We start from the raw sequence: 27,258 nt of genomic DNA, 5'->3' as shown, positions 1-27,258 counted from the left end.
GTTGGTTTGTTAATTAGCTCCATTGCCAGCCTGATCCTGCAAGCCCTGTAGAATCTGAAAGCAGCCGCTGCAGCTCCCATGCATTTTCATGCTTAATAAGGGCTCTATGGCCTAGTTATTTAAAAAGAAAATAAATTAGAGGAAAGGATGTGAGCTCAGATTTAATTTTGTATTCGTTGAAAACATGACTGTTATATGTAAGGAAGAATGTGGACTTAAAAGCTCGATTCAATATCACGGATAAAAATTCATATTCTCTGGTGAATATGCAAATGACATTTGTGCAGTTTTAATTTCTTATCTGGATGTCTGTCCTTATTTGCTCTTCAACTCTTGCTGCTATTTATTTGCATCATACACAACTAAGAGGTGGCTTTTTTTGGTGAGAAAATGTAAAAAAAAGTGTTTATTGTTATTTAGGTATTTAAAATGTTTTTAGTCATCAGTTTGAAAATATAACCAAAACAAATATGTTTTTAAAATAGATGGTTCATTTCCCAGACTAGACAGCACTGGAAGATCTATAAATACCCTGCATGTGTCTGTTCCTCTACTGGGAAATCAAATGATGTTAAAATACATTTTGAAGAGCTGTGATGATTGATATCTAAAATGTTGTGGGTTAATTTCCTACACATGTAAATCAGTCTGGAAGCTATGAAAAATGTGATCAAACAGCATCTGATACATAGCTAATGACCAGAGAGGGGCAACATCATTTCACTTGTTTTAAAACTTTAGATGCTCTTAAATGTTGTTCTGTCCTAATTACAGTTGCTACAACAATGTTACAAGACTGGCAGGGGATCGACTACATTTAAGACATATTTTCCAGTGGCATATCAATGATCTTTTGTTCCTCCAGTTGTGTCCTACAAAATGACTCAACTTGTTCTGTAATTTACTCAAATGTTCCTCATGAACATTTTTGATAGTTCTCATGTATTTTTAGGTTTGTGAACCATGGTGGTAATCATTACAATTTCTGCTTCAAAGCTACTCTTTTATCACTGTCTAGTGCCATTAGAAGCCCCCAGCTTCTGCCTTTTTTTTCCAGGAATAAATTTCCTTGCATATAAGGGAGTCATTAAAATCTTTCAATAAGTATAAAAATAATTGCACTATCAGAAGTTCTGTTTGCCAGTTAGCTGATAAATTACCAGGGCAAGTAAATAAAAGGATGCATGGTACCAGAACTGTACCCAGTTAGAGAGATAATTCTTCTGCTAGTCATCATAGGAAAATCACTGTGAGAGTGACTGAACACTAGCACAGGTTATTCAAGGGGTGTGTGGAATCACCATCTTTGGGGATATTCAAAAGCCATCTGGGTATGGTCTTGGGCAATTGGCTTTAGGATGCCCTGTGTGAGTGGGCATGCTGGATCAGATGTCCTCTGGAGTTCTCTTCCCACCTCAGCTGTTCTGTGATTCTGTGCAAGAAAATACATTTACCTCCACACACAACCCAAATCCAAACCAAACAAAAAGCTCCATCAAATTTAAAATGAGCATATTCAGAATAACTCTGTGAAAATATAGACCACACTTTTATAATTCTATGGTATAGACCGATCTATTTAGTTTTAAATTGCACAACATGATTTAATGTTGGAGTTGAATTTTACTTCTCCCCAAGAAATATCCTCAGGATATGTAAATGTGAATTACAGAGGGAAAATTCATGGCCAAATCTCTGTGACTCTGAGATGGCTACAAAGCATTATTTTACTAATGCCTAAAACCTCCTTAATTATTAACTTTAATAAATACTTTTCAGTTATTCTCACACAGGTTATATATCGTTGTGTTATTGTCCTGAAGGCAATGGCTGTAAGCACTTAGATAAATGCTTAAATTTTAACTCTGGTGATCCTAATTATGTGTTCAAGGATAACTATAATACTTAATGTATTTAGGAAAGTACTTACACATATGGTGACGGGAGGATGAATGATATGCAAAGGGTCACACATGGCTGGTCAATGCCATGGCAATGGGACTGTGCAGAGGCCAGGCTGGGCCATCAGTTCATGGTTGGGCCTGGCTCTGGGGAGCCCAGGGCCAGGCAGAGCAGGGCTGGGGGAAGCTGCAGACCAGCCCTGCTGTTGCACAACTGGAGCAAGGTGAGGGGAGCCCTGGGGTGATGTGGGGTCCTGGGCCAAGGGGCAGCATGGAGTGAGCCCTGGGGAGTCAGGGCATGGCTGCTAAGGCTGGTAAGGGACCTGAGAAAATATATGTCTCTGTACTCACCCTTGACAGAAAATACATGTTTTAATACTCTTAACTGGAGGTTTCTGCCTGTGAGTTTTTAAGGATTGAAATGGCAAAGTAGAGTTGGTCATCATTATGAGTTTGTGCAATGGCAATCCCATAGAATCACAGAATGATTAAAGTGGGAAGGGACTTCTGGATGCCCTTGGATCCAGATGGTCTGCCTGGACAGGAAAACCCAGAGCCAGCTGTCCAGGACCCTGTCCAGGCATCTGATCTCTGGCAGAAGATTCTAGAAAGAAAATGGGATGGATTTTTGTCTTGCTTCAGGTATCCTGAGCTCACTGAAGGAGCCAACTGGGATGTTTTCAAGCAGTTAGACAGCACTTTTTGTTTCAGAATTTCCTTGTGTCAGTCACTCCTATGCAGTCTCTAATTTATTAAGATAAGATTGCTGATTCCCTGCTGTATACATAATGGATTTTTTTTAGTGTGAAATAAGTTATATGTTACGTATATTTTTGCTCTTTAGATTCTTAACAGAGCTGTTCTTATGTACATGCAGTTCCAGGGGAAAACACCAGACATTGCACTTTATTCTAAAGGCTGATGATTTCTTTCATAGTGAAGTTGATTCAGAAAATTTTCTTTGTTTGCTTTAGATTGGGGAATTGTTCAGTTAGGTGACATACTGTTTAATTACACAGCAGATGTCCTGCTTTTTGTTTTTTCAGGTACTGTGCCAATGCCTGAGCAGAACCTGTAGGTTTTGGCTTGCATAAGTGCAGCTGTTTACATGGCTAAATTCTAGGTTAAAAGCAGAGCAGGTATATTTCGCATTTGGTAGTTTGCAGATGTTGTCTTATTGATTCTGCCTCCTTTTGTGGGAGGTTGAGAAAACAGGGAGGATCACAACAATGAAGGAGCTATGATCTGAAGCAATAGCCCTGCTCCAGCTCTATGCAGGACAGACCACACCAGTTAATATCCCAGCACTGGGGAGAAACAGGACAGAAATAAGGAAGCAACTTTTAACCTCTTGAGCAACAATCTGAGACCAAATTCCAGATGTAAGGATTCAACAGGCAGAAAAGGTTTTCTGACTAGAGATACTGGGATACTTGGATAACGTTTGATGCTGGGAACATCATGCTGCTGACACCATAGATTTGTGGTGTATTCATTACTGTTGGGATGCTGGTGAAGTTTGGGTGCAGATGAAGGGAAGTTCTGAAGATCTGTAAGAAACAGTGTGGTGGACTCCTAAGTCTCTGGGGACAGCTGCTGTGCTGTGTGTATGCACGCAGGGAGAAATGTCAAGGGCAGGCTTGTGGAGTGGGAGGCTTTGGCTGTACAGTACAAGAGCTATTATGAACAGACTCCAGAATTAATTAATTCCCATAAACATTTAATTACTGATTTGGGTATTGAGAAAGCAGATAAGTATTGAAAGACTCAGGCAAAACACCTTTCTTTTCCTTTACTGAGGCTTAAGTTCACTCCAGATACCATTACAGATTCACAGAATGACTAGGTTGGACGAGACCTTCAAGATCATCAAGTCCAACCCAGCCCCAACACCTCAACTAAACCATGGCACCGAGTGCCACATCCATCCTTTTGTTAAACACATCCAGGGATTGTGACTCCATCACCTCCCTGGGCAGACAATTCTGGTACTTTATCACTCTTTCTCTAAAAAACTTTTTCCTAATATCCAACCCATATTTCCCTTGGTGCAGTTTAAGACTGTGTCCTCTCGTTCTGTCAGTTGCTGCCTGGAGAAAGAGACCAACCCCCACCTGACTACACCCACCCTTCAGGAAGTTGTAGAGAGTGATAAGGTCACCTCTGAGTCTCCTTTTCTCCAGGCTGAACAACCCCAGCTCCCTCAGCCATTCCTCACAGGGTTTGTGTTCCAAACCCCTTACCAGCCTCGTTGCCTCCTCTGGATGTGCTCAAGCATCTCAATGTCCTTCCTGAACTGAGGGGCCAGAACTGGACACAGCACTCCAGGTGTGGCCTCACCAGTGCCCAGTACAGGGGGAGAATGACCTCCCTGCTCCTGCTGGCCACACTATTCCTCATCCAGGCCAGGGGCCATTGGCCTTCTTGGCCCCAGGGCACACGCCTGGCTCGTGTTCAGTCAGTTGTCACCAGCACCCCCAGGTCCCTTTCTGCCTGGACCCTGTACACACCATCCCCAGCCTGTAACATTGCAGGGGATTACTGTGAATAATTTCTTCCATTTTCTTTGTCTTCACTTCCTTTTTTGTCACTGAGGGTTACTCCCAATCCATTTTGTGAGATGATGGGTGGCAGAGGTAGTTTGGATCAGTGTGTAGCAGTTTCCTTCTGCTTCTCCTTACTTCTTTTCTTTTGCTGCCTTTTATATTTCTCATTGCTCTATTCTGGTCTTATCCATGGGACTACAGCATATTGTTGGCTCATGTTAATGCTGTCCTTCAGAACCCCCAGGTCTTTCCCTCCAAAACCACTTTCTATCTTGTTGGATTCCAGTGCTTGCTGATCCTTCCATGGTGTAGGACTTGACATTCTCTCTTGTGGGAACTTAATAGCTTCTTTTTTTGTTGATGTGCCTCTGAATAGTAGTACAATGGTCTTACATATCCCTACTCCTGGTTTTATGTCTTGTGGAAACTTGCTGAGGATGCACTCTATCCCATAATACAGATTATTAATGAAGTGGATGAACGGTGGATCCAGTACCAGCTCCCACATATATCCCTATAAACTCACCTCTACCCAGACTTTGTGCCAATGATGGGGCCCTGTGAGCCTGGCACTTCAAAGAACCACAGGATGATTGATAGGGGAAGGGATCTCTGGTGGTCTCGTGTTCCAGCCCCCCTCAAGGGGGCTCAAGTAGGGTCACCAAGAGCCAGTTGCCCAGGACCATGTTCAGATGACTCTTGAATATCACTAAGAATGGATATCTCTCTGGGTAAGGAGTGACAGTGCTAGGTCAAGCTCAAAGTGGAAAAGTGTTTCCTGACATTCAGAAGGAACCTCCTGTGTTTCAGTATGTGCCCATTGCCTCTGGTCCTGGCACAGCATGCCACTGAAAAGAGCTAGTTCTCTCTGCTTTAGAATAGAATTTTCTAGGTTGAAAGAGACCTTTAAGACTACCAAGTCCAACCATCAACCCAGCACTACCTCTGTAACCCCTACACTGCTAAACCATCACCCAGATTCTGACAGCTCTTGGACATCTCCAGGGATGGCGGCTCCACCACCTCTGTGGGCAACCTATTCCAATGCCTGACCCCCTGAACAATGAAGAAAAAAAAAATTTTATCTCATCTGAATCTCCCCTGTCTTGGCTTAAGGCTGTTTCCTCTTGTCCTCTCACTGCAAGCACAGAAGAAGGGACCAACCCCCACCTCAACACAACCTCAGGGATTTGTTGAGTGGTGAACCTGAGCCTCTCCTCGAGACTAAATATGCCAAACTCCCTCAGATGTTCCTCGTAAGACACATTCTCTAACCCTTTCACAAGCCCTGATGCCCTTGCTGGACATGCTGTAGCACCTTTACTATCTCCCTTCTAGTGTACATGTACATGGATGAGATCCAACCTTTTCCCTATCCAGAGCCTCCTCTTCCCCAGGCTACAGAGCCCCAGTCTAGGCTAAACTGACCTAGATATGTATAGTAATGATATCAGATCAAGTTCCTGTATTATGAAATGTGTCATGTTTTATCAAAGAATGACACAATAAAAATGATATTTTCTACCAAAAGGAATGCAGGCCTTGGGATTTAGAGCTGTACTTCAGAAGTGGCTCAATTTCTTCATCCAGGCAATATGATTGTCCAAGGCTTAGTACTCTAAACCTTACTGCAATAATTCCTTTCATTTGCTTGATAAACCTCAGCTCATCAGACCTTGCTGGAAGTCCAAATCCTGCATCTGGCATTATTTATGGAATTTATTCCATCAGTTTCATATATTTCACCAGGCATTTATTTATGGAATAAAGTACCAGGGCTGTAACATCACTGTCTCACAGGGAAGCCAAACTGCACTAGCAAGTGGTGTGCAAATCTGCGATAACTCACTGGGACAGCAGGTCTTACAGCTGTGTTATGTATTACCTTCTCTGTAATGTAAAAATAAAATCTTTTTTACTGCAGTAATTTGAAAAGCAATGGAAAAGATAATCATTGAGGCAACATTATTACTGTAACAGAATAAATTCTGTTGTCTGAAAAGGGAAAACCTATCAGATATTACAATTTACACAGATTAGCATAGGTGTTACTGTTTAGTCTCCTATGGTGAAATTCCTGCCAGTGTAGGATTCTTGCCCTTTACTGATAATTCTGGTTTACAATAGCAGCAAAATTTGTCTCTTTTCAGTAGGAGGTACTTTGTAGAAACTGCCAGGTATTTTTATGTTATGTGAGCAAGGAAGTGTGAGTTATGAAGGCCCATGAAAACATCAAAGCTGCCAGAAAAAAAAAAAAAAAAAAAGCCTCTATTGATTTAGGGGTTAGTGGTAGTCAAGTGTGTAAATGGAGCTAATAGCTGGTAAGTACCCAGAGGTGCATGTAGTGAAATGGCTTAATGGTGCTTGCACAACAAATTAGTGGTAAACTCCAGATTCAGTTATCAGGTTACTGTTTTCTGGCCATGTATCTTCATCATGTATAGTGAAACATTTTTTAAATTGTAATTTCATATTGTTGACAGAACATGTTTATGTACTTTTTAGCTGCACAAACATTTCTGCAGTTCCTTCCAGTGGTCACAGAGCACCTGTCCAGGAAACTCTCTAGAGTCCAAACAATGCCATAGCAGCTGAGTGGGAATTCTTACTGTGGAAAATAGAAATGCTGCTTCCACAGGAAATTCCTAATCACCTATTCCCATAGCTGCCATAATGCACTTATTGCTACATGGCCTTTATAGATGGCCATAAATGGTTGCTGATCCACACCTAACTTGCACTCAAATTACTGATTTTTCAGCACTCATAAATCAGTGTGCTGTCACTGGCAGACACATTTATATCCTGCATCTAACAAGGTTTTTTCTTTGAGCAGCATTATCCTGCTGCTGAACATAAACTGTTCTATTAGGCATAGAGTGCTGCTTAACTCAGCTAATAACGAAGAAGAGACTAATACTGAGACACTGGTTGGCTTCTTCTAAGGTTTCATTGCTTCTTGGCAGAACAAAAGTGTTTCAAAATCAGCATAGTAGGCAAGTTGTGCATTCCATTCATAAGGAGAAGTTACTCAGTGATGGATGTCATACCAGGCTAAGAATAAGTGTAGCCAGCAGGTTGAGGGAGGCAATTCTTTCCCTCTGTCCGGCACTTTGGAGGCTGCTGCTGGAGCACAGTACCCAGTTTTGGGCTCCTCAGTACCAGACAGACACTGACATGTTGGAATGAATCCAGCAGGGAGCCAGCAGGAAGCTTATAGGGTACAAGAAGTGGCAGAGAGAACCAGATGGCTTTGTTCAGCCTGTAGAAGAGCAGGCAGGAGTGGTGCTGTGCTCTGTAACTCTCTACAAATTATGGAGACAATAAGCCAGAATCTTCTCAGACTTATACAGTGGAAGGATGGTGGACGATAGACACAAGTAAGAATATGGAAAGTGTTGATGCCACATGGGGAAAAATCCTCACAGGACTGTAAAACACTGGAATTGGTTTACCACAGTAGTAGATACTACAAACTCAGCTGCCTAGCTTTCTCTCATACTTGCTTAGAGCAGGATGTTTAATCTAGGAGTGCTAGAGGTACTTGACATATATATGATTTTTTGATATATATTACAGTAATAATTCTTTACTTCCTTACAGACCCCACTATAGGGGTCAGGAAAAAGTATTTTATAACTACAGATAAACCCACATGGATTAGACAAATCCTGTCTGATTGACTTGTCTGGATTCAGAATTGGTTATTATCTGGTCCCACAGTGCAGGGAAATGAGGCATAGACTCCAAATCCAGATTTACCTAGGCAAAGTATTTTTTAAACTCTTGCATTAGTAGTCATACATGTGAAATAAAGGAACTTTCTCATAGTCTCAAAGGGCTGAAATCAACTTGCCCCAAAACTGGGGAATGTTGTTGTCTTGAACAGTTTCTACCTGAAGTGCAAGGACTGTTGCTTTGACTATCTTTCTTCCATTATAAATAGCAATTAGCTAGTAACAAAAATAGCACTGTGTTATTTTTTTAATCCCAACCTTAGCATTTAACATCATAGGCCTTTTACCCTACAGGAAGGGTAAGATAATAAACATGTACCAGGTCCCAGTTATGTTGCTTAGTGCCTGAATGGTAGTCATTTGGATCATACCACAAAGAAAAGATTATTTTTAAAATTGAGATATCAAAGTAGTTGTGTTAACTAAATCCTGAAAGTTAGAGGAGCTGAATGAATAAGTTTGTCTTTTCAAAAAAAAACCCAAAAACAACAGCATTCCACATCCTTGTCCAATCAGTGTTGCCTGAAAGAAATTTTTTCTGCTAGGGTTGACATTTCATAATTCATTGTGGACAAACCATGTGAATATATTAATAAAGTCATATACGTTATCATGGTGGGCAGAAGTAAAAGAGAAGGTTAACAAGAAAGTGACTCAGAGCAAATTACTATGTTTTATTAGAAGTATTCTACAGACATTTATTACTAATGTGTAATCATTTTATGATTGACAAGCTATGTATACTTATGAAGAAATCTTTGTGTTTTTGTTTAGTTCATAGATTTTTTTTGGCAGTGATTTTTTGGTTTATTTTTAGTATTTTCTTTCCTTTTTCTACCTTTCTAGGGAAGAAAAGTGCATTAAAACATGCAGCAAAATGTCTTTTTCTCATACACAGCTAAAGAAGATGGGTGATAGTTCAAGTAGGGTTATGCTGTTAGTCCATATTTCTTCTGAGTCTTTAAGGGTCAGTGAAGCTAATAGAGTTATGATGATTTATGTCAGCTGATGATCTAACCTTGTATAGTGTTGTTTTGTGGTTGAAGCACATGGCTTGGCCTGCAGGGCCTTGTCTTGTTCCCTGTTTGGACAAATGAACAAAGAACATCCAAATATAAAAATCATAGTTTGTCTGTGAATTATCTTACTATTAAATAATAAGTTTAGCACCATTTTCACAATTCAGTTTTTTATTTTTTATTTTCAATAATTCAGATTTTTTTTTCTTATTAACTCTGCTTTTAAAAACAGAAGGTTTTAGTTCTTCATATAAAAATCTAGTAAATGAGTACTGGAACCCTCTGCTGTACTTGGCCTTTATCTCTGGGCATGTCCAGTCTTACTCTGCTTCTCTGCTGATAAGCTCTAAGTTTTTAAAGCCTTCATTTTGGCAGAAGCTTCATCTTTTGACAGCAGCAACCCTACCTAGGGAAGAAAAAATTCAGATTTCTCTGTAGTAGTTATCATTCTTTCAGCTCTTTAATAATGAAAATGCATCAACCATAATAAAATCCAAATTAATTTTTCAGCTTAAAGTTGTCTTTTTTTGATTGATAGGTCTTGCTAGAGCCCTTAGTTTGGAATAATTTCAAAATACTTTTCTTGTCTTGTACTCTCTGAAGGGCCAGAGATACAAAATATCTGCTTTGGGTATCATCAACATTAAATCTCTGGAGTATAACAGCAGTTTGTTCTGTACTTTCAGCTTTAACCAATGAACTCGGTATCTCAGCTGTTTTTTATTATCTGTGGAAGTTACTGCATGGCAAAAGGAACTCAGAAGAAAGAGTAACTTAGCTGTCACTTACCTTATAGCACATCATAACTTGAACAGTCTGTATTTACCCTTGGTTTGCCAGAGATAGAGAGATGGTGCAAGTATTGGTTACTTAAAAGAAAATGGAAATCTTGAGACCAGTCAAATGCTTTTTGTTTTGTTCTGGTATTGACAGTGTGACTTGTGTTCTGCTTACATGCATGTCTAGCTTGCTTCTGGACATCTGCTTTATGTTACCTCTCCTTGCCTGCTCCCCACTCTCTCTCTCAAACGCATTTTTGGGAGCATAAAAATAATTTCTGACAAAGTATGAATTGAGGTGAGTCTTTTTTTTTCTTTGGTCTTGAGCTTTAAGTTAATTGATTTTTGAGGATCCTGTATCAATTAATCCAGCAATGATAGCAAAGTACAAAATCTTTAAATCCAATTAGAGCCTTGCTTAGTTTAAGATTAATTTAAGATTTTCAGCAAATATTGACAGTATCTTACACTGCACATGCAGTGACTAGAAGAGATTACTGATCAATTTTACACTTAAAGAAAAAGCAAAAATACTTAAGTAATTTCCAAGAGTAAGAATATTAAAATACTTGAGAAACCCCCACAAATTTTTGAACATCAAAACCAAGATTTTTTGTTAAATATAATATTTAATGTATTAACCTCTGAATAACAATAGTAAGTCTTTGCTCTCTGAGGGACACAAGTTCCTTAGTAAGATGTGGTAAAAATATCTCTTGTGTCAAAGGTATTTCAAGCTCAAGGAGAGCCTTCAAGTGAGTCTAGATGTACTGTACTTGCTAAAATACAATGGATGCCTGTAAAAGTCAGATACAGATCTGTCTTATAGCTTGTACCAGCTGATGAATGTCATGTTCTTTCCACCTTCTAAGTCCTTCAAAATAATTGCATATGTTTATCTATCAGTTCAACAACAAGTGTTGGAAACTTATTGATGAGTTACTGCCCTGTGATTAAATATAAGTGAATAAATGTGCTACACTCTTTGAGAACTTCATGTACATCAGCCAACATAATTCCTGAAAGCTCTTATTTAGTTTCTTGTTATAAGCTTGTATTTATTTTTACCCTAAAGTAAACTGAATGGAAATTCATTACAGTTTTCTATGTGTCATACTTCAGCTAAAAGCCAAAGAAGTGGTTGAGTCTTTTTTCTGTTGTTGTTTCCACATAAACCCGTTGCTCAATCTCTCTTTGGTTGCCCTGCAGAGATCCCATGTGCAAATCAAAAAAAGTGTTTTAATCGATCAGCTATGGCTTCTCTTGCATTTAGAGATAAAGATAACTAGCAGCATAAATTTTTTTCTTACCAAGATGGGTTTTTTTGACATTAGTTGTATAAATGGTATTGCTCTTATTTCAGCTTGCATGGTTTATAATGATTTTTATTTCAACTTATTACTAACTTTAAAAAGATTTCTAAATAGCTAATGTGAAGAAGCTGCAATCAGATGTCCTCAAATTGAGGTGAAGTAATTTTCCACAGCTGTTTTCTCTGTTCTTCTGCTTAGACATTACACCAGGTGAGGTTTTAGTTTAAATAGCTTTCATCGGGGTACCTAAGTTGGGATTGAATCTTGTGAAGACTTTTTATTTTGCAATGGGGGTTTCAGGTAAGGGCAATTTCTTCCTGAGCTAATGAGAGTTTTGTGAGAAAATCTTGCCATGTATTTGTGTTGGTACCTGGTCTTTTAATGCCAATTTAAAGTCACAAGATACTTGGACTAATTCTGCTCCTGTTTTGGGATTCTGTGTGCATGATGGCTTATTCTAGATAACCTTCCAAAGAAAAACCACCTGTAGTGGTCACTTGTCATTCTAGGACTTGGATGGCTTTTGCTGCAGGATTTCTTAAATGTACAATTTATTCCCACAGGGGAAGTCAAATATGTTCATTTAAGTGAAATGAAAATCACCCTTTTTATTAAGAGCTAGAATCTCTGTATATAATTTTAGATTTATTTTTTGATGAATCAGGTTTTGATCATGCATCATTAGTTCTCTCCATGTTAAATAAAGCTGAATGTTAAGATTTTGTTTGCTACAGATATTTGCTGTGTCTCTTATGCCGGTGGGAATAAAGTTATTAAAAGCCTTGTGGATACATATACATTGTCCATAAGAAGCTATATACACACACTGTAAGAAGCTTCTGGAAAAGCTTTGTTGGTGAAGTCCTGTGCATTCATATTTGGGAGAGCAATGTTGTGGCAGCATTGGGTAAAAAAATCTGGTTTTGGGAAGGAGATCATCTTGTATTCAGAATACCTGCAGAAAGCTTCTGATTATATGAGTTCACTCCTTACATTGATTATTATTTTATAGAGAATATTCTAACTTACTATACTGGGGCTATTTTCATGTCCTTGTGGTTAAAGTACCTTTATCTTTCTTCCAAAATGCCACAAAGGAAGGTTATAGAACTGATTATTTTGGTTCATTCTGTACATATAATGACTTCTCTTTAAAACCTGTGGTTGCAAAGTTGGTTTGGTGTAAATTCTGTGGTGAATGAACAGACAGTAATATGTCAAAAGTGAACTTTGCAGTTTATTTGCTCTCCAACACTTACCTCATGACACTTTATAGTTAGTCCCATGCATATTAACCTTTTAATGACACAGTATGGTGTTAGAGCTACCTGTAAAGAAACTGTTTTTTTTTTTTCTGGTCAACTGTTTTAGTGTTTGTTATCACTTTTTTTTTTTTTTTTCATGGGCCTCTTAGTAATTTTTAAGGAGTTTTGGTTTTGTTTTCCCTTTTTTTAACATAAAAATTTATTTCAGCTCTCTCTGAAAATAAGGTAATTTTAAATTCCCAACTGGACTAAGGAATCCTTTACAGTGCTGTAAAAAATGTGCCCTGCAGAACACTTGACTTCATTCTTGTGTGATACTGGAGCTGTCTTGCATTGATATCCATCGGTCAGTGGCAGAAACAAATCCATGGAGTTTTCCCATAGACATTGTAAGTGTCATGGCAGATCACTGAAGTTTAATTGCTATCAACTGTCATGAATAAGATATTTAATAAGGAATCTTGGTCCAGGTCATCAGATAGGCCCACAAAGATGACTGAGGAAATGGAGGATCTCACATATGTGGAGAGGCTGAGGGAGATGGGACTATTCAGCCTGGAAGCAAGAAAGTTCATGGGCAATCTTATCGCAGTTTCTAAATTCTTGATGGAAGGGAATGATGAAGAGGGAGCCAGACTTCTCAGTAGTGCCAGCTGGCTGTATGAGAAGCTATAGGTACAAATTAAAAACCATGAAATTCTGATTGAACACAAGGGAACTTTTTTTTTTTTTTTTTTACTGTAGAATAATGGTCAAACACTGGCACCTATTTCCCATAGAGACTGTGGAACTCCATCTGTGGAGTTACTCAAAATCTGGCTGGACAACCTATCCTGCTGCCCTGGGCACTCTGCTGCAGGAGGGTTGGACTAGATCTGAAGAGGCCACATCCATCCTCAGTTATGGGCCATATGAGTTGCAATATTTTTTCGACAGGATTCTAAGTAGAAATCCAATTTTTCCCTCAAATATTCTTGGACAAAAAGAATTCCTGCATTCCAGAGTTATAACATGTCATGGGAACAGTATGATTTTTCCAGTTTCTCTAAATCAGTGTCTTTCCACATAGGGAACAAGCATTGTTGTCTCCCACATGCTAGCATAATCAATACACTGTTTTACATAGCACTACCTGTCTAAAATACAGAAACAAGTTATCTACTAGTCAAGTTTCCTGGTACCTCACACTGTAAAATTGGCTGTTTAGTTGCTTAAAATGTCTTGTTCAGGGTAAATTTTTTTGTTTGTCTCTATATTCTACCTTTCTGCTACTTCATCCTTTTTTACTTGATTTTGGTGTAGTGAAAACTACAATTGGAGCAATTTAGCTTTTTCCTGAAACTAGGGGAAAAGAGTAATTTTCCCCATGTCTTTATTACTTCAAGCAGGTTGTCAGGAAAATTGGCTGAGCCTGTAGGCATGTATGTTTTCCATAGATTGTGTCTGGTACTTAGAATGACTTTTCCTATCATTGCACATCTGCTGTGGGTTTTGCTGGGTTCAGTGGCTTTAGATGAGTCAGAAAAATCTCTTGTGCGCTGTCCCTAAAGCTTTTGCTGGCCCAGATAGCTGGAGCTGCTTGCTTCAATGAAGGAGCATTGTGTGAGGGCAGCAGGAGCGTAAACTAGGACAAGAATCACTTTGGCTTTAAGGTCTCCTGGAAGTGAGATAGAAACATGTAAAGGGAAGGATTCTTGATTTTTACTTCTATAGATGATGGGAAAGAAAGATGAAGCTGCTGCCCCTGCCTCTTTTAGCTGTCACCTTGGTCTGTGAGTTGCGTGGGGAGTGTGAAAACCAATGGCACACGGCTGGAGCCAAGAGCACAGGGGAACGTCTGAAATCAAAAAATGCAGTAGACCCTTATTTCTGCTTTCCTAAAAGAAGGAGAGAGTGTTTTTTGATGGGAAATTTAACTAGTTTGAGGCATTAGGCTATGGCTGAGGGTAGGGCGCCCCTGAAGAAGGGCCCCCACATGCATTCAGGAGTACGAAACAATAGTGTGTTCTACTCCAGTGACTTTGGATCCTTTTTTCTGGTTATCACTTGAGAATTTCATCATGGGGCTCAATGGGTGATTAGAAGCAGCCTTCTTGATGCTAATGCAAGCAATTGTGAAACACCTATTCTCCTCCATAGGATCTGGGCAGATGCCACAGACTTTGGGACAGTGTCTCACTGATGAAGCCCACCAAGAGGGTGAAAAAGTTTTGAAGTAATCGTCAGACATTTTGTCTGTTTTAAATAGGTTTTCTAAAGAAAAAAGCTTCAGTGAACTGGGTTTGGCTTTTCAATCCAACAGTCCAAATTTAGCAGGGCCATGAGGTACTCAAAAACTGAAGTTTTGATTTTCATGAAAATCAGTGTCTGCTTTTGAAGTGGACTAGCACCATATTGAGGAAGGAGCTATGTTGAGGTCAGCAGGCAAGTTCCAGGCTTATCTGCACATGCATAAATGGCTGAGCAGGATACATATGGTAGAACTTGTCTCAGCAACTGCTGCTCCTCGCCTTGGCTTTATGCACAGGAGCTGTTTGTGTTTGGGAAGGGGAGGATGCAAGGAAGTAGGTCACATTCAAAGAAATAGGCTTCTTTTTTTTCCCCTCTGCTCTTTGGGAAACTTATTGTGGGAAGCGTATCCTCTGTTTCACAAAAAATGTCTGAGGCAGACAGCCTGATGATGCCCAGTTATTAGAACACAAATGTCTTTGCTTATTCTTTCCCACTAAAGGACTCCTCTCAGTGCCTCAACTAGTTCTGCAGCTGTAGAAGAGTTTTACTCTCAGGTTTTCATTTTATTCTGTTCCTTTAGGATGCTGCAGGCTTAGAAAGATAGCTGATATGGAACATGTAGGTTTGAAGACCTGCATTTTCTTTCTAGTCACAAACTGAAGAGCTAGCCAGAGAAAACTTCAGCTTTCATCAGTGGTCTTAAAATTCACGATAGTGTCCTGACATATTTCAGTCTTCAAGAAATCTGTTCCCCTTGTCTAAAGTAGCTGTATACTTTTTGCTAGCTGTTTGAAATACCTCCTGAATTATTTTTTATTCTTTTAATATATCATGCCAATCAGATAGGCAGATAGGAAAACTGTATAATGTGGAGAGGTGAGCTGTCTTCCCTAGGACATAGCACTTTGTTTCAATAAACAAACAAACCAGTCAACCTAAATCCCCTCAGTATCTTCAAAGAACTTCTCTGTACCTGCTCAGCACAAGCTTAGCTGTGTATGTTTGTTCGGGGGAATATCACAGCTCGTATTTTTAATACATATTGTAACACACATCTCGTGGGAAGGCGTGGAAGGGGAAGTTGAAATGGCTCTTTGCTGATGATAAAATCAAAACAAAAACAACTGCCGATTCCCTGGACAGCCAGCTTGCTGGGACATTTTTATAATTCTTTTACTCTCTTGTTGGAGGTCTCCAATTAGCCTCAAACTGGAGCTCGCAGCTTGTGTGTGAAACAGGCAGCTGCTGGCACGCAATCCTCCCTGAAGTTGTTTCCTTTCCTTTTTCCTGAGATTTAGCGAAGGGGGGGAAGGGGTTGGAGTCACATGGATACAAAGCTTTTGATTAATGTCCAAGTCTGTGCTGCTGCGGAGGCTTTCCAACCTCTCAGCTAGCAGGGCGAGCTGGGAACCAGTGACCGCTCGTTTCCTCCAGGCTGTGTCCCCTTCCTGACGGGAAAGGAGCGCTCTGCGGGGCGGCTCGTCGCCTCCGGAGCTCGGGCGGCCGCGGGAGAGGAGCGGAGAGAGCGGGGGCTGGGGAGCGGCCCCAGCCCGGCCCCGCTCCCTAACTTGCCGGGCTCTTTTGTTGTCCTTGTCCGCAGCGCAGCGCCGGGGCGCTCGGGGGAAGGCGGCGGGCTGCGAGCACCGATCCTCCTCGCTGCACCATGACAGAAGAAAGCAAGGGGGAAGGCAAGGGGGAAAGCGGGAAGGACTTGGAGAAGCAGCTTCGCTTACGCGTGTGCGTCCTCAACGAGCTGCTCAAGACGGAGCGGGACTACGTGGGCACGCTGGAGTTCCTGGTGTCGGTGAGCGGCCGCGGGGAAAGGGCTGCGCCCCGGCCTTTTGCCCACAGGGGAGGGAGAGTAACAGGTTTGGAAACAGCCCAAGAGGGGTCCCTCGCTGTCCCTTTGGCGCTGATGATCTCGCATCCCCGCGCCTGGAAGCGGGATGGGGGTGATGTGTCTGGGTACCCCCAAACCTAGCGGGTGTGGGGGCTTGTGTGCATTTTGGGGCGCCGTAGTTCCTCTGCTTGCCATGGTCTTGGAAACCCAGCGGTGCAGGGGGGAGGGAGCAGGACAGAGGGGGTGCTGGTGTGCAGCAGCTGCTTGGCATTAAAGCCACATGTGGCATTCGCTCCTGTCTTGTGATATAGGGTCAGCTGGGAAGGTAGCTCATTCTGCTGAGCTGTGTTGTGACAGCTTGAGCTTTTAGCTTCCTCCTGCATTTCAGTATCACTGTTGATAGGATTATTGGTGCCAGGTATTACCCTAGTCAGAAGGGCAGGAGTTCTCACTCTCTCAAAAAAGCCAAAGTGACAAATTATTGCAGAACACATTCAGGCAGCGTTTCATTAGTGCCTGATCTTGGTAGCATCACTTTAGGGCTCTGATGTGATAAATATGTCCAAATCAGCTGCTTCAGATTGCAAAAGTTTTCACAGTAGCCCCATCATACATTTCTCTCCTCCTGTCCCATTGAAGAGGGGAAATCCTTCCAACTGCAAACTTCCTGCTTTGCTGCCTTGAGAATTGTGGACTTTCTGCTTATTACCATGAAAGAGGAAATTCTTAAGTTGGCTGTGACAGGGAGAATAAAAGCACAGACATTGGAGTGAAATAAGATCTACGGAGTAGCTTATTTTCTCCATATGTTTATCCTCAGCAGAACCATGAAAAATGGTAAATGGTCCAATATGGGGGTTTTTTTTGTTTTTGTTTTCTGTTTTTAAGTATAGGCTATATATTTGAAAAAGGTGTGCGATTACTTTACTTGCTTCCATTTAATGATCAGGTTTTACCTATTTAAAAAAAACCAAAAAAAAAACCTATTGGAAATGTTCTTTCATATTTTACCTTAAGGCACAAATTTGGTGTATGCCAGAGTTTTGGATTTCAGCAGATTTGAAGAATTTTTATTATCTTTAATTTTGAATTCTAAGGTTTTAGACACAAGATATTTGAGTTCAAGTACTAAGTGCTCAAATCCTTCCAAGGATCAGAATTTGTATGTGTTTTAAGTTCTATCCAGACACCGAATTCAATAATAAGTTTTTTTGCAGTTTGGATCAAGATGATCTAAATAAATCAAATGGAGAAGGGGAGAAGGGTTGGTGTTAAGTACTTGGTTCTACATCAGCTTTTCAGATTCATTAATGATGGTGGACGGAGTTCAAGTGACAGTTCAGCAGTGTAAATCCTTCACAGAAATGTCACATGTTCTAGTTATACCTCAGCTTTATTTGAGGAAACAACTTCTGAGATTTTCTTTGGTCTACCTGCTAGGACTGCTGTTGAGGTCAACTGTGATGGTGGGACTGTGAGTGCTACTGGACTAGGCCCAGTATGGAGACCATCACACTGATTTTACATAAGTCATCAAAACCTTCACTGTGTGAAGGGTTTATTTTCCAGTCAAAGGTAACAGTTCGGCTCCCAGGTCATCTCAGTGTCGACAGTGGAGCTCATGGTGGTAGAAACCATGTTTGCTTTATGGCTGAGAAGCTGAAGCCAGTTATAGTCTCCCTAAAAGTTTTCTCAGAGTACCTGCAGTTTTCAGTAGTTAATAGGAAATAGGATATTCACTTAGATAAATGAAAAAAATCCGGTGCATGGCTAGATAATGAAGAGGTTATAAGGAGGAAGTGATTTGCTGGTGTGTGTTTCCCAAAGCATGGGAAATGCTTTGCTGGTTTCCCAACACTGGAAACATACCTGTTCTATGCTAGATTTATTTAGGTTCCTTTGTTTACATTGGAATTAAAGAGTATTGCTCAGAACAGATTTCTGGTTGGTTATTTAAAGTCTTCTTTTCCCCATACTCCTCTATGATTGCTCATCCTTCACTTATCATCAGAGGAGTAGCTTGGTTTGTATGTTCTGTCAAAAGTCTGTAACACTGTAAGGTGCAAAGCAGAAGATTTGATATATTTGTTACTTTATTAGATAGTAGCTGAGTAGTTATTCCCATGTGAATTCATTCACCTCTTCTTTTTTGGCTTCATGCTGTGTAAATACAGTATATTGTTTTACATCTGCACTCATCACAAATCTGAGTGGAAAGATCTGGTTGTATTAATATTATTCTTTCGTATCTCCTGAATCTTCCAGTTATAAACTGTAGTAGTGTAGTCTGTTGAGATTTCAGTGATTACAGAGCAATAACAATTTTGGCCAATTGCAGTGAGGTATGTAAACATATGTGAGGTGGATAAATATAAGTTGCCCAGTAGTTGCAGCAATGTTTGGAGGGAGGAGGCATGCACAGGAAATTATGAATAAATGCTTATACTTTTCCTTCAGATGTTTCATTATAACATCTAGAGTGTCACTGCGATACCAGAGCTTTTGTTCCTTCTAGCATTTCTTAAAAGTAAAAAGTGATGGAAGAATTGACTTAAGACACTAAAATGCCTTTTAAAACTACATTTGTAGATGGAGGTTTTTTTTTTAAATAAGCTTGTTAAGTTTCTATTACAAACAATTGATGCTTTACTCACTAAATTAGTAATTGGATTTTTTTCTGCTTCTGGATGCTCTTGCTGGTGATCATACCATTTTCCTGTGGCAAAATCTTTGTTTTCCAATGAAAGAGAAGCTTTACTGTCAAGAACAGGGGAAAATCTTTTTTCTTAGCAAGATGCACTTTATGGAGGGGAGAGAAAGCAACAGTTGGTGAATATTTGCACTGTCTAAAATAATTCTGTGTCATCCAACTGTGTGACTGAATAATTAATAATTACCTTGAGTACTTACGGTAAAGATACTTCTAAAAAAAAAAAAAAAAGATTGTGACATTATCAATATGTACCTTATCTCTTTCATTCTTTACAGCAAATGACCAAATGTTTATATTTACTGTGATCTGTGTAAACATAAGGAAGATTTCCTATGTTGTTGTATAAACATAATTAGACCAGAGAAAAGGAGACTGAGGGAAAACTTTATCACTCTTTACAAGTACCTGAAAGGAAGCTGTAGTGAGGTAATAATCAGTCTTTTTCCCCCTGCTAACAGGTGCCAGGACAAGAGGAAATGACCCCAGGCTTCACTAGGGGAGGTATAGATTGGATATTAGGAAAAATTGATTCACTGAATGGGTGTTTAGCCATTGGAATTGGCTGCCCAGGCAAGTGGTGGAATCACCATCCCTGTAGGTGTTCAAAAAACATGTAGATGTGGCACCTGGGGACATGGTTTAGTGGTGAACATGGCAGTGCTGGGTTACTGGTTGAACCTGATAATCTTGGAGGTCTTTTCCAACATTAGCCATTCTATTCTATTACCAGCTAACTAGGGCAAAACTACATAAACTTTTCTAAGATTTTCACTGGTCTGTGATTTTATACTGAGGAATACATGTTTTTTTATGAGGTTTTTAAAAAAATAGTTGGGTTTTTATTTTGTAATTTGCTGAATGTATTCATGTGAGGTTTCATTTACTGTGTAATCAGGGTACTCACTTGAATCCTCAGCACAGCAGTAGCAAAGAGACTGGTAAAACTGTGGGTAGAAGTTGATGAAATATTAAGAAGTATTTAATAGTAAAGAGTTACTAAAATGTGGCTAGTTTAATTTGTCACCTTATTACTTGATATAAGGCTTAGTTCTCATGTTCGTGATTTACACTAATTGACTGCTCAGTAAAAGCAAACCAGGTCATAAAGAATTTTAGGATGCATGTACATATATGTATGCATATATAAAATGTACATATATATCTTTTGGAAAGAAATTTTATTTTGGAATAAAAATTGAAAATGTAATCGATCTGCTACACTTGGTACTTCAGGGGATATCCATGGACATAGAGTTTAATTTTCCATGGCAGAGATTGTTTCTCTGGCGCAGTTTTGTGTTCTGACAAATTTGACGTTGATGGGAATAGAAGCAGATGTTGGCACTCCTGTAAGCCTTCCCCACAGCCTCAGCTGGGGTAGCCAGTTAGATCTTGAAGCAGCTGGGGGAAAAAACAAAGCTAGTTTATTATGTAGACTATAGTATGGTTTACAGAGTCTCTCAGTGAATATATATGTTTCTGCCAGTTAACTCTCAAGTATCAGTTTGATTTTATTGCATCCTACTGTACTGTCTTCTGCTTGCACTAAAGTGAAAAAATGGTTAGTTTTCTTTAAATGTGCCCTGCTAAGGGAAACTGGATCCTTGCTTTTCAATTGGTATAAAGAGATATTGTTTATAAGGTTTATTGTGCAGCCTTTTCAGTGTCTGTGTGACTCCTCAGGATCTGTATTCCCCTGCTGAACATTCCCTGTCTCTTGGCTCCATACATATTTCTCTGATTGTTGAGCAGACAAGTTATTTTGGAGAAGTGATTATAGTAATTGAGACTTCAGGCAACCTTTATAGTCAAATTCAGTGTTACTAAGCCTGACTAGTAATAGACAGTTTATGTCATGGATGGAAAACTCCTCAAATGTTTATGCTGATAAAGTTAGATGTTGGGCTTTCCACAAAAAAGAACAATTTATAAATGATCTTTTATGGCTGTGGTTTGATACAAAAACAATGTGTCTGTGTTTGGGTTTTTTTGTGTGTATGTGTATATATATCACAGAATACCTTACATTGGGTAGGTCCCATAAGGATCATCTAGTCCCACTTACTGAATATGTTATATGTATATCTCAATTACAGTGATGATTAGTGACTTCATAGTGCTTTTTCGTAATTGCATTTATATTTTATAAAAGGGATTTAAATGAATGGAAGGGAAGGGTTTTAGCTGGCTGCATTTTTTGATAAGGTTATGTGATTTCCTTTCTCTTCAGGAAAAGAAAAACAACATTCTATGGCTACTTCATCAGAAAAAGTCAAAAGGAAGTGCAAACACAATTACCATAGAAAGTCAATATCTTTTCCATTCACTTCCAATTCTGTTCTTTTTAACTTGCTTAAGTGTTAACAAAAAATGTGAGTGTGGCATTCTATTTTTATTTGACTTTGCTTGTCTGTATCAGTGGCACCACCTGTGGTCCCTATCAGAGTAAGGGTAACTGCTTAAAAGCTGCTTATTTCTTTGTAACTCCTGCCCCAAGGTTGAACATTCTGCTTTATGGATTGGATTAGCAAGAAAGATTTTGGGTTTTTTGTGTGGGTGTGACTTTACTAGGTGAGTGCAGAGTTCATGCACTGTAGGACAATGGCAAAAAGCAGAGTTTTTTCTGAAGAATTTTAAAGTACATATCTTACCTTGTTTGGAACTGGAGGGATTTATGCTAGACAATGACAAATATTTCATACTTTTCAAGATACTTCCTCTTACTGCTCTCAGATGCACTTATATAATGAAAAACTCTTCTTCAGTAGGAAAGGTTGTTTGTTGAGCTGTTCAGTGAAAAGTTTAGAATACTGAAAGGAGAAATCTATCTTTGTTCCATAGCATTTAAGAAACTTTTCTGTTCTTAAGACTTATTGTAGACTTAGACTTAATCTTTTGAAGACTGTAATATTCTTAGAAGTGTTGTACAACTTCATGATTTATCTGCATTTATAAATAATATTTGCAGTGTTCCAGTTATTTCTTTGCTCTGCCTTATAGCTCAGTCCTAACTCTCCTGACACATGTATTTCACAAATTTGTTGTGTGAGCTGCTAATTTAGAAGAGGCTACTTGGAGGGCGTTGTCCATCAAAAGGTCCAGGTTTAAGTTATTCCATGCAGCCTAATGCTGTTGAATAGTGTGCTATTTGCAGTGATTTCAAAAATTTATGGAGACATATTTTTCAGCCCCCTTTCAGTAGTAATTTTCTGTCACCGTTTTATAAACACCAAGCTTTAAAACTAGGTGTCCCAAAGTTTGGTAAGGTTAGTGTGAAGAGCAATTTTGTCAATTAGACGAAGCTGAAGTCACTGTAACGGTATTACAACATGTGAGAAATTGAAAAGTTCTTTACATTGGTAACCAAAAGGAAGTGTCTTTTGGCCAAAATAAATCCAAGCTGGCTGTAGTAGACCGAAGATACTGGTTGGCATGATTTGCTTATCTGTAGAAGGCTATAACCATGTATCTCAGTAAAGTATATGTCCCTATTTGGAAAGGAATTGGATTACCTGTGATGAAATATAGGTTTGAGCAAGGTAATGAATTTTATTTAAGACTCTACTTTTTTATACAAGTGTCTTGAAGAACTTGCAATCACAAACTCATGCATGTTCTTTTTCAGGGATTTTTTTTCTTTGCTTTCAAAGTCAACTTCATGCATATTGATTTGGTTTTCTGTTTGGGATTGAGCAGGATTATCACTGTCTTTGGTGAACATGTGGATTGGTGTGTGACTGGCTACTCAGGAGGAATGCAGGAATGAAGATAGCAAAGTGGAGTCGCCACTCCTGGCGGTGCTCAAGAGCTGTCTGAATCTGGTGCCAGGTGATATGTTTTAGTGGTAGAGTCCTGTGCCTGGGATGGAATAACCCTGTCCACCTGTACAGGCTGGGGGCTAGAAAGCAGCTTTACAGAGGTTACTCCGGGAGTACTTGTGGACAAGAACTGGAATATGAGTTAGCATTTCACCCTTGCAGTGCAGAAAAGACTCAGCGTCCTGTGACTGTTCTAGCAAGGGTGTTGCCAGGAGGTGAAGGGAGGTGATTCTTTACCCTCTGCTCTACAGCTGTGAGACTTCTGAAACTCAAATTTTTGGCTCCCTAACTGAAGAAATCATTTTACCTGCTGACAAAATTCTGGTGCTGGGACCGACCAGCAAGGTGAGGAGGGACCAGGAGCATATTGCTGCAAAGAGGCTGAGAGAACAAGGTTTCCTTGGCCTTGACAAGGCTTGGTGGAATTTTTATTATTGTCTACAATTTCCTGATGGATAGATGTGGGCAAGATGCAGCCTCATTCCTCTCAGAGGTGCACAGGAAGAGAGAGGCCATGGAAGATGGGAATTCCAATGAAATGTGAAGGGAAAAAATATTGGTTACAATAAAACTGGTCAAAAACTGATATAAGTTGCTCAGAGGCTGTTTTTTATTTTGATTAAAGGTCATCTAGGCAAGCCTGGACTACCTGTTCTAGTTGACACTGTTCTGTTCAAGCAATTGGGCTAGATGGCCTCCTTTCCAACCTCCGTGACTCATCAAATTACAATTTATTGCTATGACAGAAAAAAAAGGCTGACTGCCTTGAAGTTTCAGCCAGTTTCAGGAAAGCAGAATTTTCAGGGTTGCATCTCTGCTTTGTTTCCTTTATACTCTGAAATTGCAGTGCAAATGGCCAGGCTGTACTGTTCAGCAAATAGTTATTTAAAATTCAAGAAAAAATGCAGGTACGCAGTTTTCTTTCTTTATTTATTTAAATTTCAACTGTATTACGTTTGCGCAGGAAAGAGATAATCTGACATTTTTGTACTATTTTCTATTCAGAGATGTCTCAGTGCTTTTCTTTCATTAATAAATCAAACCTGTGTAGTTCTACAAATGGGAAACTTAGGTTTTGATTTTTGGGTCCCTGTGGAAGTTTGTTCCAGAACCAGAAATATAATCTGATGTCTTGATTCCCAGTTCACTACTCTGACAGCAAAGCAACCCTTTCCCTTCATATATAATTGATGCTAAAAGAATGGTTGTCTACTTAAAATGTCTGAGAAGCTGCAAGGATAACTGTTCAAAGTCAGCTTCATTTTGTGCAGGCTTGATTGCTCCTGGGATTGTCTCATAGGCGGCTCACAGTTGAATTTATTGTGTTGTGGGGACAGAACTGGGAAATTAAGGGTTGATACTTATTTTAGGTCCCATGAGACCTCCAGATTGTCCTTTGTGCTTTTGGCAGTCTGGCTGCCAAGTCATCTGGCATCCCTGATGAGCTTTCAAGTTCGAGGCTGAAGATCATGAGGGTAATGTGTAGGAGAAACAGATAGAACTGAAGTACTGAAAAAAACAGTAATACATTGTTGTAAAATGGCTTGCTTTATTTCAGTGTAATTTGTGTGATGCAGCCCCCTTGACAAATTGATAATATCTTGATGAGTGAGGCAGAATAAGTAATCTAACCCTGACCTTCCTAGGGAAGTTTTATATGAATTCTCACTTCAAAGTAAAATTTGTCTGTGGGCTCTGATACTTGTGCCTGAATTTAAAATATTTTATATACATTTGAATGCTTACTTTCTAAATACATTTTTGCCTATTATAATAATTAGAGCAAGTGACCAATATAAATGAAAATGATGATGAATTTACATTAAAAAAATGTTTAATAATTTCATGTGTGAAATAAATTGTTAATTTTCTAATGCTGTCTAAAAGGAGCCATTCCTAGAGTGAGGGATAAATGTGTTCCTACATGTTGACTTAATTAATCCCAGCCTCTTTATGCCTAAATCAAATATGTTTTGATTTGACAGAGTGGTTCATGTCTAGGATGCTATGAATTTATGCGACAGGGCTGGAAAACCACTTCATTTTATTGTTTAGTGTGTGCTAAGTTACACCATACCCTTAAATTCCTTGGGTAAGGTATCTGGATTCCTAGAAGAAATAGCATGCAATGGCGTGCTTTGAGACGACATCCTCTGACTCTGTAGTGTGAGTGTGGTCTTGCTTTAAAAGTCACAGAGGCATTTGAGACTTCAACAGATGTGGCAACAACTGAAGCTCTGCACAGTGTAAGCACCACTGTCATTAAAAGACACCACAGCTTGACAAGGTGGAGGGAAGAAAAAGTGGCACACACCTGTAGAGTTAGTGTTGTGTCATTTGTAAAATGTTTGTGGCTGAATAGTTTGTATTTATCTCTTTGTTGTCTGGGAGGGAGAGCTATTTTGCAGATGCCATAGGAAGCAGGAAGGCGATAAGTAAGTCCTGATTCATAGAATGCCTTTGTAAAAATGGCCACCCTACATTTTTAATGAGAGCTGCTTCCTTCCTTCTAGTGTCTGTTGGGTTCTGTTCACAAAAGGTATGATAAAATACTACTTAAAAATGAACTTGCAGAATATGATAAAGACCTAAAATGAGACGTGCTAGCAGGAACCTGTGAATTGCTGTGACAGATTTAAGAAAAGGTCTATCCCACTGCCATGATTCTGGCTAGGACAGGGTTAATTTCTGGCAGTAGACAGGAGAGGGCATGGCTAGGGCTTGGAGATTATTCTATACCATTTCACATTGTTGGTGGGGTCGGGGAAAAGGAAATCTCTTTTGGGGAGAAAGGGGTCCCTTCTGGTCGGGGTAGCATGGTGGAGGCAGTGGTCAGGTATTGCTGTCTCCATCTGAATCATTCCCCTCTTTCTTGTGCCCTCTGCCATTAGTAATGTTCCTGTTTGTTTTCTTATCCCATTGCTGTTTCCAGTAAATTGTTCTTATCTCACCCTGTGATCTTTACCTTTTGAGCCTCAAATTCTCCTCTCCAGCCCACCACAAGGGGTGGAGGGGTGAGCAGGGGCAGAGTGAATCAGTGATGTGTGGTTTCAGTGGGAACACTAAATTGTGGAATACCATTACTAAACTACAACACACAGTAGTTTTTTTTATAATAGTAATTTTTTAATAATAGTAAAGTAGCATTACTTAGGGAGTTTGTGCTTCATGACTGGAGGCTGTCTCTCCTGAAGAGTGTAGGTGTAGTACCTGGTTGCAATCTAAGTGATTTCTGAGTTTGGTTATTTTTTTATTTGCATATTTTTTTGGCATCTGTAATTTCTGAATGTATAGCACATAAAATAAGTACTTTTATGCATTTTAAATACCCTGTCTAAAAGTTTTGCTAAGTACTTGCATCACTATTTTTCTTGTTTGAAATATAATTATTCTTTTTATGAAATCCCTTTCGTACTTTCAATCATCTTTAAAAATTCTTTGTGATGAATTCTTCTAGTGTCAGTATCATTGATCTTCTGCCTAGTTTTGTTCCTAGTCTTTTGCATACAGTTTTCAGAGGGCAAAACCTAACATCCTCAAACATGTGTAATAAATGTTTGAGGTACTGAATTATGACTTTTCTTGTCATAATTCAGTACCTCATACTTGTCGCAATAACATCTTTCTTGACAAATATGTTAGAACTCTGTTTATCGTTCTGCAATGTGTAGTTAGCACCTTACTTAGGCCCTTTTTTTGCCTTTTTACTAACCTATAAATATCAAATGAGGTATTTTTAGAGATTGGGCAAGATTCTTGAAGTATGACTTGTAGCTGCTATTTGCTTTTTCTTACCATTCTATTTTGCTATGTGAATGGGGAAAAGATCTAGAAAGAGGTCTCAGTGAAAGATTAGGTATCCTACCAGGAATATGAACAGTAAGAGCTATGAGATTACATTTCTGTGCTCTGGAAATAGGAAGGAGAAAATATTAAGGAAAAACACACTAGCAAGGTAGAAAAGGAAGAGGAAAGGGTTACTAAAATTAGTTCCAAAAATGAAAATTTGCACAAAAATCCCCTTTGAAACATGGCAAGTGTGTGATGAGATTTCCTCATACTGTAGTGTATACGTTAATAGGACAGGCATCACTG

General features: G+C 39.4%; 1 protein-coding gene across 3 annotated transcripts in view; it reads left to right on the top strand.

The window, feature by feature from the left end:
• Nucleotides 1-9,951: 9,951 nt before the first annotated feature.
• Nucleotides 9,952-27,258, top strand: part of PREX2 (phosphatidylinositol-3,4,5-trisphosphate dependent Rac exchange factor 2) — a 173,208-nt gene continuing 155,901 nt past the window's right edge. The window contains exons 1-2 of one of the 3 annotated variants that reach the window (XM_086885723.1): nucleotides 9,952-10,280; nucleotides 16,393-16,596. In XM_086885723.1, the coding sequence (XP_086741849.1) occupies nucleotides 16,456-16,596 (141 nt within the window). In that variant the 5' untranslated portion in view covers nucleotides 9,952-10,280; nucleotides 16,393-16,455. Of the gene's footprint in view, nucleotides 10,281-11,544; nucleotides 11,596-16,123; nucleotides 16,597-27,258 lie in introns of those variants that run through there. The other 2 variants (XM_086885719.1, XM_023920933.2) reach the window with 2 other exon arrangements.

Source organism: Cyanistes caeruleus, chromosome 1, assembly GCF_971803275.1.
Source record: "Cyanistes caeruleus chromosome 1, bCyaCae1.hap1.1, whole genome shotgun sequence".
Lineage (NCBI taxonomy): Eukaryota > Metazoa > Chordata > Aves > Passeriformes > Paridae > Cyanistes > Cyanistes caeruleus.
Note: the sequence above shows the minus strand (reverse complement) of the source record. Positions and strands in the feature narration are given on the sequence as shown.